The sequence below is a fragment of the Ambystoma mexicanum genome, chromosome 6q (genome assembly GCF_040938575.1).
Source record: "Ambystoma mexicanum isolate Mex_15411 chromosome 6q, UKY_AmexF1_1, whole genome shotgun sequence".
Classification (NCBI taxonomy): Eukaryota; Metazoa; Chordata; class Amphibia; order Caudata; family Ambystomatidae; genus Ambystoma; species Ambystoma mexicanum.
Genome location: NC_090937.1, coordinates 1,598,994,265 through 1,599,011,132, shown reverse-complemented (window position 1 = coordinate 1,599,011,132; position 16,868 = coordinate 1,598,994,265). Strand labels below are relative to the sequence as shown.

General features: G+C 43.5%; 1 protein-coding gene across 4 annotated transcripts in view; it reads right to left on the bottom strand.

The window, feature by feature from the left end:
• The window catches only part of LOC138516883 (E3 ubiquitin-protein ligase TRIM39-like), a 364,781-nt gene extending 359,327 nt beyond the window's left edge, over positions 1-5,454 (bottom strand). For 2 of the 4 annotated variants that reach the window (XM_069632331.1, XM_069632332.1), the window contains exon 1: positions 4,997-5,452. In XM_069632331.1, coding sequence (XP_069488432.1) covers positions 4,997-5,413 — 417 coding nt within the window. In that variant the 5' untranslated portion in view covers positions 5,414-5,452. Of the gene's footprint in view, positions 1-4,996 lie in introns of all 4 variants that reach the window. The other 2 variants (XM_069632333.1, XM_069632330.1) reach the window with 2 other exon arrangements.
• Positions 5,455-16,868: the final 11,414 nt, after the last annotated feature.

The following is a 16,868-nucleotide window of genomic DNA, read 5'->3' as shown; positions in this document are numbered from 1 at the left end:
CGCAGAATAAGAAAACTCAACATCCTATAAAAATCTTGCTAGAAAGTCAAGAAATCACTTGTATAAAAACAATAAAATACCTGGGTGTTTTGATAAACGCTTCAAAAAATTAAAAAGAATGGTGTGATCATATAGAGAGCAAGATAAGATCATTGGCAAGACAAGACAGATTTTTTCACTTGAAATACGGAACCTACTCAGCAAAGGCAACTACTTTGTTATACAAACAAAAGGTAGTCCCAATAATAACGTATGCTTGCGAAACCTTAATAAACCAGAAAGTTGTTAATTGGCCTTATCTTGAAGGGCTATACTGGCGGAAAACATTAGCTCTTCCAAAATCATTCCCTATTGCAAGGATACGTTTTGAACTAGGACTACAGTCGATCCAATCAATAGTTACATGGAAGCAGATGGATCTCTATAGGAAAATAATCTCAGATGACAATATCCCATCACTGGAAATTCTAAAAAGAAAGGATCTGGATATGCATACTTCAGCTCTTTCTACATGGTCTACGAATATAAAAATAAACATGCAAATGGAAGAAATATCGGATGACATGCTGATTAAGAGACCACAGCAGGCAAAACGAAAATGAAAAAATAACGACTGGATAAAAACTGTAGAGATTCAAACAACCTACAAACGTTATCTCAAATGTGACATCGAGAAAAGAGCTCTTAACGAATTACCGCGTTATTTAATGCACTTTCCAGACAGAATGATCCGTGATTTGTTTCGACGATTCAGATTGAATATACTCCCAACCAGAGACTATTTAGCGATGATAAACAAAACAGATAATACATCCCCAATCTGTAGATTTTGTAAAGGAGATCAAACAATAGAAACATTATTTCACTTGATCATGGTGTGTCCTCTGCTAAAAGAAAAAAGAGATCTATTCAAAGACGCTTTCAAGATATCGAAAAAAGCAATGACAACTGAGGAAAGATGGGCTACCTTGTTACAAGGAAACGACCAGTGGCTTATTATCACAATAATAAAATTTTGGATGGAAATTATGAAAGAGACTTAATGAACTAAAAACTGTGAAATAAATATGAGTAAATGTAAGGGATTTTTAAATGAAAAGTTTGTAAAAATCAAACAAAACATTTTAATTAAAAAAAAAAAAAAAAGTACATTTTCTTTGTTAACTGTAATTGATTTTTATTTATTGAAGGTGGAGCCGACCTTATTGTTTGGACTGGATATATGTTTAGTGAACTTAGATGAAGGGCCTCATTACATGGTAGGCGGTAAGGGTTTACCGGTACCGGTATTTTACCGGTACCGGTAAACCCTTACCGCCTTACTACGAGGTCCCTTTGCGGGTTGGTGAATTTAACACCTGCTTTTTGCAGGCGTTAAAAACCAACCCGCAAAGGGACCAGGGAGCTAATTACAGTACCGCAATTTGCGGTACCGTAATTAGCGCCTTCCCCATTCCCATAGAGCCCTATGGGGCAAAAATGGGAATGGGGAAGGGCAATGGAGGAAAGGGGAATTACCGCCCCGCCAACCTTGGAATAGGGCGGTAATTCCCCTTTCCACCAAGGCGGTGCCAGTATTTTACCGGCATGGACCAAGGTGCTAATAGCACCTTGGTCCACCGCCATCCGTGTAATGAGGCCCTTGAACAGGATACAAGGTCAGCTATGGAAACTCACATTAGGGTTGGCGCTTGCAATACCCAACTCCATAATTCGGTATGAATTGGGGCTTTTATCTCTTTCAGTAAGACATGTATGGCGTAAGCTATCATCCTATGCCAAAATGCTAGTGCCACCTCGGAACTCATTGTATCAGGACCTCAAAGAGCTTCTGTCGGATGACAATGTCTCCTGAATGGCCACATTTAATGCTCAAATGAAGACTATTCTTGCGCAAATAAACACCACAGTTGAAGACCTAGCGTTAGGTCTTCCAAATGTAAAATTTACATTGTATGAGGACCATCAACGCCAATCATACATATACATATAAGACTTACATTGAATATGCTTCATTCGAAAGAAATAGGTTTGATCGCTCTATTTATATACTGAAGTTTCCATGTGCAAAAGCAAGGCAAATTTATAAGTGGTTTAAATTAAACCAATTTACAACCTTAGAGCGGGCTCACCTTAGATTCTCTTCTATGATATGTAATAATAACCTATCATGTCGATTTTGTCTCTCAACTACCCAACTAGAAACACTAAGGCCCTCATTACAACACCGGCGGTAACCAATGGCGCTATTAGCACCATGGTTGCTGCCGGTATTGTAACGAGTCCGCCAATGGTAAATGGGGAAATACCGCCCCATTTCAAGGTTGGCGGGGTGGTAATTCCCCATTTACCATTGGCCCTTCCCCATTCCCATTTTTGCCCCATAGGGCTCAATGGGACTGGGGAAGGCGGTAATTACGGTACTGCAAATTGCGGTACCGTAATTACCTCGGAAGTCCCTTTGCGGGTCCCTACTTTAACGGTTGGTCCAGACCAGTCGTTAAGGTCGGGAGCCGCAAAGGGACCTCGTAATCAGGCGTTAAGGGTTTAACGGCGCTGACATCTTTTACGGCGCTGTTAAACCCTTAACACCAGGGTCGTAATGACCCCCTAAAACTGTTCTTATGAGTTGCTGGGTTGCTATTATCCAGAGTTAACTCTTATAGCCCAACCCTCATTCTGAAAAAGACGTAGAAGAGGGGAAAACACACGGTTGTTATTGGCATTAAGTAGATTTTCTTTTAAAATTGAAGAATTGTTGATGAAAGTGAACCAGATTCTATGTGAATGATGGCTTTTTCAATGTGTTTTCTGGATAAAAGTCTGTTTAATACACACATGCCAGGGTATATTATACTTAGCTGGCCCTTCTGTGGTGTAACTTGTTTGGAAATAAGTGAGAGGTTGAGGTTTTGAGTAGCTTTTCAGCTGAACATAAAGGTGTCTATGTGTCCAAATGAGTGATTTAATCTTAAAATGTAAGCTGCAGTTTTAAAATAGCTTCTACGATGTGAACTTTTGCTTAACAAATGTGGTTCTATTAGAAATGTACAACTGCACAACAAATGCCCGTAGTTGAGGTATGTTTTCACGTAAGATGAAGAGTATGCTGATGGCCTGGAATCAATGATGCCATGCTTTGATATGCCAATTCTCTGTAGTGAATTGGCTTATGTTTTTATTCATATATAGGAATCTTTCAATGTATAATGTTTCCTTTTGTGTGTGTTTCATCATGTTTCTAGGTACATGTTTATTGCTGCTATGTGCATATGTATTTTAAGAATATCTGTTTTTCTTTTTTACTTTCTGTTTTTCTGTGTTGAAATAGTGATTGATGTTTGTAGAGGTTTCTTTGTAAACCATATACAAAGAATAATACAAAAAAAATGAATATAAAGCCTGGCTAAATTTCTTGTAAGGACGGCCGTATTAGGAAGGCCTCCCAATTGTCAACTGCAATTTGTAGTTTTATCAAAAAGACAGGGGGATACACACTTGAGGAGGTGAGAATTCTCTTTAAACAGTGTCTATATCCTGCTGTACTATATGGGCTGGAGAGTATGGTTCCTAGGCCACAGATTGGCTTCTTCAGATTGAAGGAAAGTTCTGGTGCAAGATACTGGGGCTACCCAGCTGTATTCAGATGGCGATAATTCGCCTAGAGCTGAGATTGCTTTCTCTACCTGCGACTGTTCTGAAAAAAACATCTACATCTCTACCTACAGAGTAAACTGGGTTTACGATTCGCATTTGTTGCACCTTACCTGTTCAGATGCTAGTCGAAAAGAAGGGAAGACCAAGTTTGAATTAAAAATACTTAGATACTTCGATGAACTTGGCTGGTACCCTAACTGGGACTATTATCTAGAAGATCAAATTCTAGAGGGATATAGGTAGCAAAATCGTCCTATGGTATCGGGGAAAGAACTAGTCACACTTATCCTCACTGAAGAGTTATAATTTTGTCACTGAAATTTCATATCGGTTCCTAAAGCCGCGGCCATATCTAACTATATGCCCTTCTAAAAACGTATTTCGTTTCATCTTGTTACTTTGGATCAATAGTCTGCCGGTGCTCTCGGTTGTGGGAAGTAGAACAGAAAGATTCTGTGGCATGTGCTGTAATCGCTGGGTGTTGGATGATCTAACTAATTGCCCCAAACTGGGTGCAACCTATACAGGGTTTCTCAGTGAATACGTGCACCATTTGGAAGACATCCCGACTAAGCAATTTTGTCTGAGAGGTCTTAATACAGATAGTAGATCACTGCACCTGAATCTATACCGAGTATGGCTGATTGCTGAGAAGCCTTTGGTAGCTAGCACAGAAAACTTTCAAACAGAAGTATAGATGTTGTACTTTCTTTGCTAACTAGAGAACAGGTTATGCTCCTGGTAAACTAATTTTACCCAAGCGAATCAGAGTGGAGTATCATGAAATATCACACTTTCCCTCTATCCTTTTTATGGTGGGGACCCAGGATCCTTGGTCCAAAGGATTCGGGCATGATGGGTTTAGCCGAGGTTGGGCTTTGCAGTCAGAAGGCAAATTGTGTGTGTGGGGGGGGCGAGGGGGTTAAGTGTTTGTTTGTTTGTTTGTATCTCTTAATTCTAGGGAAATGTAACTGCAAATGAATTCAAATTCTAAAGTTAGTATTTGATATTTTACCTTTCTTGCTATATAAATGTATTTCTGATTTGTTTGTTTTTAATTTACTGTTGAAAATGTGTGTAACATTTTATACTAAAACACAATAAATAAAATGAATTATTATATTGTTTATAGCTGCATGTGTGTGTGTAAAAAATGAAATTCTCAGGGGAAGGATGCTGCTTAACTCCCGACTTGCATGGGGAAATGCATCACCGCTTTACAAATTCGCCAGCCGCCACTGTCACTGGAAATAAAAACATTCACTTCGCACAAGCGCTTAGAAGCGAATCGTCCCGCACTGTGCACTACAAAGACCTCACTCCCCCAGCAGAGACATACCTTGCACCCTTGGGCAGCTTCCTCAATGGGGCTCACGCAGTGGGTTTTATGAAGCGTAGACTCTCTACACACCAGACATATAATTTCCTGGTCCTCTTCGCAGAACAGCTTGAGTTTTTCCTCGTGTTTCACACACAGAGCCTTCGCCGGTGATTTCACCGCGGTGGGCAGATTAATACGTTTTACCATTTCCACAATGTTTCCCAGTTGCCTGTTTGGTCGCAGGGATCTCCCAGGAGAGTTCTCTCTGCACTGGGGGCAGAGGCATTTCACTTCCGACCCCTCCCAGCACTGAGTGATGCAGGAACGGCAGAAATTATGACCACAGTCTATAGTCACCGGATCCTTGAAAAATTCCAAACAGATAGAACAAGTGGCTTCCTCCTTTAGGTCCTGGAACTCACCACGGGCCGCCATGATGTCCGAAATAGAGGAAGTTGGACTTTAAGTTTCGTTTCTCTCGGTTGCTGTCTGTACAGTGGGTGTGTCTGTCATTGTCTCCGCCTTCCCGCCACAGTGTGCAGGGAGGCTGCAGTCTTGTGTAACCCCTGTAGCTGAACGTTACAGCGATTGTAGCACGGTTTTGTCATTACAAACTTGTTTGCAAATCTGTAAACTCACTCTCATTTGGATGTTATTGCTTGTATACATGCCAACATTCTATGAACCAAAATCTGAAGGAATATTAAAGTTTCAAAAATAGTAATTGGCATAATGATGATATCACAGGAAATGATGTCACATCAATTGGACCCAATGAAAAAATGACAGGGCATGACATCACAGGAAATTATGTAATGTGTACTTTGACCTTATGATGTCATAGGAACTGACCTCAAATTGCATATGGCCTTGAAGAGATCACAGGAAAGTTCAACATAATGGTTGTGTACTGCACTTGCATAGAGTGGAAAACAGTCAGAGGCATCTGTGAGATGCATACATTACAAGGGAGACAAAGAAATAGAGCTTGAAGTTAATAGCTGCGGATCATCATGAGACGGGCAGCCAGCAGGGAGCTGAAACAAGAAATAGCCACTGAAAAGCTATAAATCCTTCTATGTTAGCAAGTGCCTGCTATGAAGGAACCAGTGTGATAACACTTCGGTATACCTCAAGGGAAGTGACGGCCACAAGGGTTCCCGAAAATGCAGCTTGTAAGGCAAACCCCAGAACAAAAGTAATATAGAGAGAAATATTGGGCCTCATTACAACTCTGGCGGTAGCTGTGCTCTTGTAAAGGGCACGGCTGCCGCCAGAGTTGATTTTTTCCAGCACCCGCGAATGGGCAAGAACCGGGTCATGGCGAGCTTGGCGGAACCGGTTCTTGCCCATTTTCGGGTGCCAGAATCAAGGGCCTCCCGATCCCAATTCTGCCCCATAGGGCTGAATGGAGATGGGGAGGTCGGATGCCCATCATTCAACGCTCCTTCTGTTCTACGGGCATCTTCAGCGGTGTCATTCCCATCCCGGCACGCCGCTTCCTAATGAAGAGGAAAAAAACAGAGAAAAGGCATTAGTAAGCATTTTACAGCTCTTCGCTTATTTTTTTTCAAATACAGTACCAGCTTCAAATGCTTACCTGAATCCCAGCCGCTCTGGGGGAACTGTGTCTCTGGAACTTCTCATCCATCTGCGAGGGGGAAGAGACATTCCAGGTTAGCGTGGAAACATCTAGAGGTGCCGCATACCGCGCTTACTCACGGCATTTGTTCTTCATAACCGGCATCCACGCTGACAACGTCGCGGCACCTAAAAGACACAGAAAAAGAACTCAGTTCAATACAAATACGAAAAGGGTGCATCGCGCATCGCGCTCTCAATCACCTTCAGCGCCACTCATCTGAGCGGCACGCCGCCATCCCCGGACGCTGGCCATCATCTAAGAAGGAAAGGAACGAAGTTAGAAAACTGTTCAAAGACTTATTATACTTATCAGTCGGACTCTCGCCAGTGAAGTAACTAGGCACCAACGAGCCGGCATCAATCAACACGCCCCTGCGCTGAAAGCAGGACGGAGAGCACACCATCCAAGAAAACAAGGTGAGCTGTGAATCAAAGGGAAGGGTTGGACCCCGGGGAGGAAGGGGTTCAAGCACGCAGAAACAATAGGGAGTTAAACTCTACCAATCCGGTGTTTCAGGCCCAGTCGCCAGTCGAACAGCCTCCAGGGAAGGGTTCGAGGTCGTAAGAGGCCAGGACCGGCTCAGTGACATCCCCGTGGATACCATGTGAGCGTTACAGTTAATTACAGCTAAGCTTTTGACAGCGTGAATAGATCAGAATTATGGTCAATATTACAAAATTGGGGCATTGATTAAGGTCTACTGAACATGCTCTGCCAGTTCTGCTCAGATACGGTTGTTTGTGTGCGCCTGGAGTATACGGGTCAATTTACTAGTCTTAAACAAACAAATAGGGCATTAAAACAGTGATGTCTTTCGGACCCTCTACCTTTTAACCTCTACATAGCTGATTTTCCAGGCGCCTTAAACAGGTGGAGCAATTTCCCTCCTAAGTGGGGCACTGAACATCTTTTCATGATATCTTACGCTGTTGATATAATCATCTTGCATCACACGCTGAAAGGGAAAAACCGCCCAGAATAGCCCTAATGAGGTACTCTAAGCAGAATTACCTGACGCTGAATCCCAAAAAAAACTGTGTGTTGCACTTTTCTACTAAAAGGTGCCCACTGAAAACAGGTCTCCATGTAGAACATACTGTAATTGAGGTGTGTTCATCTTCTACATATCTGGGCTCTTTTAATTCCTATAAAAAGTTTGAGGGGGAGCTCATTGTTTCCATCTAATTGAAGGCCCATAAAGAATTAGGATCCGTTATGTGATGTATACAGACACATGTGAGAAACCTGAAGGTGTCTCCCTAACTAGTTCCTGGGGATCTTTTCTCCAGGTGGCCATGACATGGCCATCGCTATTGGATCCAGTTCCTGGGGGTGGACCAGTGTGGGAGGATCACCTGAATGGGGGGTCCACAGGGAGTGGAAGTGGGACACTGAAGGGGGAGATGAGGTATCACCCTTCTTATAACACCTTTTCCCATCCTACCCCATATGATACACAAACACCCCCCGCCCCCCTTTTCCGACACAAACACTTTTGCACACCACAAAAGATGACAGACAAAAACCAGAACCATTTACCCACCACAAGGGTCAGGCAAAGCCCGGGAATTGACCAAAATCACACACACCTGACGGCCCTTTCCCAGGGATAGAAGGTGGAGCATGAGAGCACAATATGAGCAAGGCAGACCGCACGACGAGTGAGCTAACTCAGCATGGCAGTTCAAGAGGAGGAGAAAGACGGCTCGAATCGAGAGCAAATCGAAAGCTTGCCCTTTCCGACTCAGGGCTGTGAAGCCTCCACAGAAGGCATCGTAAGACTCGGAACAATAGCTTGTGTGTTTTGCAGCAGATGTCAACGGTACACAGGGCCCTCACCCGCTGATAACCAAGCCGGGGAGAAATGCTTGCCATCGTGGTATCGACCTTGACTCCACAGACAAGCAAAGCCAAGTAGTTCATCACAACCAGTGAGTCGAGGGGAGAGCCGATAAAAAATCGAACAGTGTTGAACAAAAGTAACGAACGGCTAATAGAAGAAAGTACAAACAACTGTTAATACGAGAGGGGAAAACCAGCTAGAGGGGAGTCAGGCACCATGTGGGTGCTCACTCGGGAAACTCTGGGTGATTACCCTACTGTTGAAACTGCCATTACCAGAAGGCCTTAGGAAAAAGTGAAAAAGGTGTCAAAGTGGTCATGCAGGGGTCTAGTAAAATCCTGTGTACAGTCGAAAGTCTTTGACCGACAGATGGTTGTGAAGCTAAGGGAAGTGAATCCTGCATCGTTCAAGAAAATGTGTGATTGACAAAGTTGGTAAGAGTGAACCTGGCGCAGGGATGCCCCTAAAGAGGGGACAAAGCCAAAATTCACTATGAATAGTGTGTTGACAAGAGAGAACCCGGCAGAGGGATGTCCACAGTGAACTGTTTAAAAAGACATTAAGATTCGTGAATGTCAAAGATGAGATTGTATCGAAATCTGTAGTGAACCCGATGGAGGGAAGCTAATATCCGAGAAGGATCTGAGCCCGGAAGATGGGGATCCAAGGGTAAAAAGGCTTCACCCAATGTGCAACCAGAAAGGAACTTTTTTTTATTAATTCTGCAATGCATCAGATCCTTGGAGGCAAGAGGCTTTTTGTAGAAAAGACACTTAACCACTGAAGACTCTGATAGCTGAGATCGGAATTGTTGGCTCGTGCTGGGAAAGCTCGAGCTTATACTGTTCTCCGGAGTCCCGCCTTGTCCCTTGCTCAAAACGTGGGGATGGGAGACCCCGACTACTGCATCCTGAACTATTGTGAACACTTCTTTATTTCTTGTGAGCCTTATCCCACACTCTTTGTTTGTATTTAGCGTAAGGATTGGCAATAGGTTTTTCTTAGTATAGGCCCTTTAATTTTGACAAGACACCACTAGGACTGCCTTATTATTAGTTGGTGATTGTAGCTTGCTCCCATCTTAGATTTAGGTTTAGATTAGGCGTTTTTCCAACCTGCATATACCGTTTAATAAACACCCTTGAACTGTGACCACTTGTGTCTGTCTTTACTGTTGCCACCATGAGTTCCTCATACATGGTGTCAGCAGTGGATGTGACTGAATTGAAACTAATTGGGGAACCTTACAATTAAAAACAAAAACTGGTCAAAGAGGCTCTCACCCTTCCATTGCCACCAAGGAATCAATAGAGTTTGATATCTGCAGTAGTAGGGAAGCTTTTATCCCTACTGGGAAAAGAGGAATGATTCCTACGGACTTGGTCCTGATAACTCCTCCAGGGTGTTACATACAATTAGCCCCCAAATCTGGCTTAGCGTGGATGTTTGGGATAGACGTCTTAGCAGGCGTTAGTGATCCCGACTTCCGAGGAGATGGGAACGTTTTCTTACAGAATCGTGGTGAGATCCTCTTTGAGGTACATCAGGGAGATCACATTGCCCAGGGAATTCTAGAAAGAGCATGATTTCCTCAGTTTAAAGAAAGTGAACCAGATAAAACAGACAGAGGCAACTTAGGCTTTGTGCAAGCTGATAAATCTCTTAGCATCGAAGAAAGGAAGAGAGAAGAGCCCACCATCTATCCCAACCTAGTCTTCGCCCAGAAAAGTTATCCAGCTCTTGCTGAAGCTTTTCTACAAGCAATCCCAGATGGAGAAAGCTTTGAGAAACAAAGTCCCTTTTTCTTCTTAAGACAAGGAGAGACATTGCCGGAAGGTCTTGCAAAATCACAATTGGTAATACCCAAGAGCCACTGAAAGGTTGTATTGGAGATTGTGCATTCCCACCTTACCAGGGGGTATTTGGGACATCTAAAACCCAGGCGCATATTTGTGGGAAGGTATACTGGCCAGGTATCCACGTTGGTATCAAAACCTGCCTCCAGACAAGCCAGATCTTTCAAAACACCAGCACACACATACCATTTCCTGCCCCTTGGAACACATTACCAATCATAGAAATCCCCTTTTCAAGAATCGGTATGGACATAATTGGTCTTCTAGAGACATCCCGATTAGGCAATAAATTTCGTCCTTGTGATTGTGGATTATGCAACCAGATATCCCCATGCCTTCTGAATGCAAAATAATACCACAAAGGCGATCCTCAAACATCTTGTACCATTTTTCTCCATGGTTGGTTTTCCCAAAGAAAATACTAACAGACCAGGGCTCAGCGGTAAGCTCATGGCCGAAGTCAAAGAGCTACTCCACATTACCACCCTACAAACCTCTGTGTACCATCCCCAAACCGATGGTTTGGTAGAAAGATTCAATAAAATCCTGAAACTGATTTTACAAAAATTGGTAGACCAGGACGGGAAAGACTAGGATAGAATCATCCTGTGGGCACTATTTGCAGTGAGAAAAAAAGACCAAGCTTCCACAGGTTTCTCTCCCTTCGAACTGCACTATGGTAGAGAGCCCAGCGACGTCCTGGACAAGCTCTGGGAAACCTGGGAAGAATGAGAGGAGGCCCCCATTCCTATCTCGCAAACCGCCATGAGAACCAGAATCCGAGAACATATGAAATTGGTTCGAGACTTGGTTTGTACACATATGGAAAAGGCCCAGAGCCAACAAAAAATCCACTTATGAGAAAAAACTTGAATTTAAGATCATTCTCCATAGGACAAAAAGTACTGGTCCTCTTACCCACCTCAGAAAATAAAGTTGACTCCAAGTGGCCCAGACCTTATGACATCGTAGAGCGAACAGGAACCTGTACTTATAAAGTATCCTAACTGGACAGAAAACATAAAATGTGTTTGTATCACGTAAATCTCTTGAAAGAGTGGAAAGAGAACCCATCAGCCACCAATGCCAAAGTACTGGCTTGTCTGGTACCCGAAGAGATAGATAACTTTGAATTAATCCACTCCGAGCTATCTATCCAACAACAAGATTTAAAAGACGTAGTAGTCTCATTTCCCGATGTATTTTCAGAAAAGCCAGCGAGAGTCAAATGGCACATACCACTATATTAGAACACTTAAATGTAAAGCGGTTCATTTAAAACCGTATTGACTCCCAGAAGCCAGTAAACAGATAGTGATTGAGGAAGTCACTAAAATGTTGAAAGCCAACATCATTGAACCATCTTCAAGTCCATGATCCTCTTCTATCGTGTTAGTTACTAAACCTGACCATTCCTGGAGGTTCTGCATAGACTTCCATTAAGTTAATGCCATCTTGGACTTCGATGCATATCCCATGCCCTGTATCGATGACCTAATTGATAAACTAGGAGCCACCACTTTTCTATCTACACTAGATTTAACCAAAGGGTACTGGCAAGTCCCTGTATATGGGCTAGCTAAGGAGAAAACTGTGCCTCATGGATCAAATTTTACAACTCTACTCTGATTTCTGCAGAGCTTACATTGACAATATTGTCATTTATAGTAAAACCTGGAGGACTATCTGTTCCATCTTTATATGATCATGAAAGTCTTCAGAAACGCTAGCCAAACTGCAGATCCATCTAAATACAGACTGGCCCAGTCAGCCGTAAAATACCTAGGCTTTTTCGTAGGGAATGGGAATGTACAGCCCCAACATGAGAAGGTAAAAGCTGTCTTAGATACACCAACCCCAAAGACCAAAAGAGATCTGAGAGCTTTTCTTGCATTAATAGGCTATTACTGTAGGTTTTTCCCCATCTTTTCAGATAAAACAGCCTGACTAACAGAGAAACCTAAGAATGCCGAACCCCCGAAACTTCACTGGAATGATGAGGATGAGATATGTTACAACACCTTGAAGCAGACTCTGTGCCAGAACCCGATCCTAAAGGTAGTCGACTTTTCTAAAGAGTTCATCTTACAAACGGATGCCTCCCTTACAGGGTTAGGAGCAGTCCTGTCCCAGGTTTGCGATGGATTGGACCACCCCATATTATCCACCAGCCGCAAACTATTGCCACAGGAAAAATATACTCTGTGTTAAAACTAGTGGCCCTGGCCTTCAAGTGGGCCATAATCCATTTTAGATACTACCTCTTAGGACGAAAGTTCACACTCGTCACAGATCACTCACCCCTAGTTTGGATTAGCCAATGCAAAGATTCCAACCCTTGGGTCATGCGATTGATTCAAGACCTACAACATATTGTTTCACTGTGGAATATCGAATAGGAAAAGACCAGGGAAAGGTAGATTTTCTTTCCCGGTTCCCTGTGAAACAAATGTGGCTACATCGAATGGAGGAAGGGTATGTGAGAAACCTGAAGTTGTCTCTCTGACTAGTCCCAGAGGATCTGTGATCCAGATGGCCAGGACACACCCATCACTATTGGATCCAGTTCCTGGGTTTGGACTAGTGCGGAGGGATCACCTGGATGGAGCGTCCTCGGGGAGTGGAAGAGGGACACCGACGGGTGAGACGCAGTATCCCATTCTTATAACAACTTTTCCCCATCCTACCCCATAGGATACTCAAACACTCTACTCCCCCACCCCCTTTTCCGACACAAACATTTTCACACACCATTAAATAGACGAAGGACAAACACCAGAGCTGTTAACCTGACATGTCCCACCACAAAGGTCAGGCAAAGTCAGTCAATTGACCAGAATCACACACACCTGACGGCCCTTTCCCATCTCCACAGGGATAAAAGGTGTACCACGAGAGCACAATACGAGCAAGGCAGACCGCATGACGAGAGCGCTAACTCAGCATGGCAGTCCAAGAGGAGGAGAAAGACGGCACAAATTGAGAGGGTGACCAGTAGAGAAGCCCTTTCCGGCCCAGGTCCGTGAAACCTCCACGGAAGGAAAAGTAAGACCGCTAACAATAGCCAGCATGTGTTGCAGCAGATGTCAATGGTACACGGGCCCTGCTACGCTGATAACCAAGATGGGGAGGGATGCTTGCCACCGTGGTATCAACCTTCACTCCAGATACAAGCAAAGCCACATGGTTCATCACAGCCGGTCGAGGGGAGAGCCGATAAGAAACCGAACTGTGTTGAACAAAAAGTAACAAATGGCTAATTGAAGAAAGTACAAAGAACTGTTAATACGAGAGAGCAAAACCAGCTAGAGAGGAGTCAGGCACCATGTGGGTTCTCACTTGGGAAACTCTAGGCGATTACCCTATTGTTGAAACTGCCGTTACCAGAATGTCTTAGGAAAAGGCGAGAAAGGGTTCAAAGTGGTCATACAGGGGTTTAGTAAAATCCTCTGTACAGTCAAAAGACTTTGACCGACAGATGTTTGTGAAGCTAAGGGGCGGTGAATCCCACATCGTAAGAACTGTTCAAGAAAATGTGTGATTGACAAAGTTGGCAAGAGTGAACCCGATGAAAGGATGCCGATAAAGAGGGGGCAAAGTCAAAAGTCCCTATGAATAGTGTATTGACAAGAGTGAACCCGGCACAGGGATGTCCACAGTGAACTGTTTAAAAAGACATTAAGATGTGTATATATCACAGATGAGATTGTATTGAAAGCCATAGCGAATCCGACGGAGATAAGCTAATATACAAGAAGGATCTGAGCCTTGAAGAAGAGGATCCAAGGTTGAAAAGGCATCACCCATCGGAGGTAAGAGACTTTTTGTAGAAAAAGAAACTTAACCACCGAAGACTCTGATAGCTGAGAACGGAACTGTTGGCTTGTGTTGGGAAAGCTTGAGTGTGTGCTGTGCTCCAGACTCCTGCCTCATCCCATGCTCAAAGCGTGGGGATGGAAGGCCCTGACTACCACATCCTGACTTCTCTCTTTCTTGTGAGCCTTATCCCACACTGTTTGTTTGTATTTAGAGTATGGATTGGCAATAGGTTTTTCTTAGTATAGACCCTTTTATTTTGACAAGACACCACTAGTATTGCCTTATTATTATTTGATGGTTGTAGCTTGCTCCCATCCTAGATTTAGGTTTAGATTAGGCATTTTTCCAACACATACAGTTTAATAAACACCCTATAACTGTGATCACTTGTGTCTGTCTTTACTGTTGCCACAATGAGTTCCTTATACACACCATGGGTTTGGTATTAGTGGGCTGTTAACCACCTTCAAACAAAGCCTGGTAACTATTTTATATGGCCTGGAGTCTTGAGATAATCCTGATCGCAAGTGCATCAATCAAATTGAGGGCAAAATATTGAGACGAATATTGGGTCTTTCCAACTGTGTCCCTGTAAATACAATAAGTCTTGAATTAGGACTCATTTTGTTGGCCACTATGCTTGATATCACCAAGCTGATTATGTGGCTCAAAATTGTCAAGCAACTGTGAGGGGTTGGAAATGGTAGACGGACAAGTAAAACAAAGTTTTATCACAAGTACCCATTTTATTAACTACTAAGGGTGAGAAAAACACCTGCTTTCCCTAAACTAACGAGGTTTCCCTGCCTATCAAACTAAGACTAAAGGAAAACACTCTAATATCAAAGGGTATCTCTCCCTCACACTTGTAAATACCATAACATTAATTGTACAGGTATGACATGGCCATTCAAACTCTTTAAAATAACAGTTACAAACATATTCAAACATAAACCGCGTATCCCTGTATCCAGGGTAACTAGGGTCGCATCCCCTTCCCCAAGATTAGTTCAGGATTTTCTAAACCAAAGTTCAAATCAAGAACGTTCTTTTCAATAGACAAATTCTGATCAAATATAACACAAAGTTCTTTTCATTCCAAAAGTCCTTAACTTGACACTTATATTGTCTTTTTGCAGAACAAGATTTATCAATCTTCAAAATGATTGTCAAAGCTTCCACAAGCTTTTGTTTGATAAACCAAAAGATTTTGGCCTTCCGTTGTTTCCGGACGGGCAAAGTACAAGTCAGTGGCCGTGTGTGCCCCACCCGCCAGGTCTGACCTGGCGGGCGGAACGGCACCCAGCCGCAGACTTTCATTGAAACACAAGCACCGTTTTTACACGGTGCCGGTGTTTCAGTGGTCTCCATTCCCATTGAGTCCTATGGGGCTCAGATGGAAATGGGACTAACAATTACTGCTGCCTGACTTACCGGACTGCTGGGGCTGTAATGCCCTGGTGTTTCTGGCAAGTCAGGCAGTGGTAATTCATTATAGGTCTGGCGGCTACCTGCCGGTTTTACCGGCACGGTTACCGCCGGACCTGTAATGAGGGCCTCTGTCTTCACACTTCCAGTCAGTGTTCAAAATAACTTCTCTTAGTGGATTTGCCACTTTCCTTTCACCACAAACTTGTACCAGACTGCACTACTCTAATGTTCTTCTTCCTAGACAACTAACCTGTCAGGACTAACCACTAACAGTCAATTTCCTGGTATACTTGCCTGCCAGGATAAAACTCCTACCACTCTGTGGTGAGGCTTGCTTCAAACTTTCGAAAAAGTTCTTTGGGCCTCATTACAAGTCTGGCAGTAACCCTGCCATTGCTACTGGATGGTTGCCGCTAGACCCGTAATGTTTTACCGGTGCCTGACTTCCCAGTGCCACCGGGAGATTCCAAGTCCGGCAGCTCGGGAAGTTGGGCACTGTTAAAATGTAATTCCCCATTCCCATAGAGTCCAGTAGGACTCTATGGGAGTGGGGACACAGAAGCACAGGCACCGTTGCTAACAGTGAATGTGCATCTGTGACCGGTCTGCCTACTATGGCCGCTGCACCTAGCAGGATCAGAGCTGTCGGTCACAGCGTCTCCAGCAGGCAGACTCATAGTTTGCCGATCCGGAAACAAGGGTGCCAGTGAGCTTTCCGGTTCACTTGATTCTGGACCGGCAAGCTTATAATGAGGCCCTTTGACTTTCAACAACAACATTGTGGTTCACAACTTCTTCCTTAAGAGTATTTTACACATCGACATTGTTTGTTCCACTGATTTGTTTGCCACAGGGAATGCAGGTTATATTCCTCTCCTCCTTGATAGATTCTTTCCTGCCACCTTTGTATTTCTTCTACACCACCTGTTGGTAATGACTCTTGTTCACATTTCTTTCGTTATGGAAGCTCTATCCCTGTTTGTTTATAATTGCTCTTTTCCTTTGGCTTAGGCAATGCTGGTTGTTATTCTCCCTTTTTGTTAATCTCCCTTTTTGTAGATTACCCTTAGCTGGTTCAAATACTGCCCCCTCTTTACTTTGGTAATCGTGGTCACAATAATTCTCCACTCTGTCTCTCTCAATATAAGCGTTATGTCTAAATTGCTTTAATTTATTGGTTCGATATTCAAAAGAATTATTTTCAGTCAGCGGTCCATTACGGCGCATCCCAGGGCCTCCTAACAAAGGCCAACTCACTGGTCTTTCCCTGCGCGTCTCTTCGGCGGTTCTAGTTTC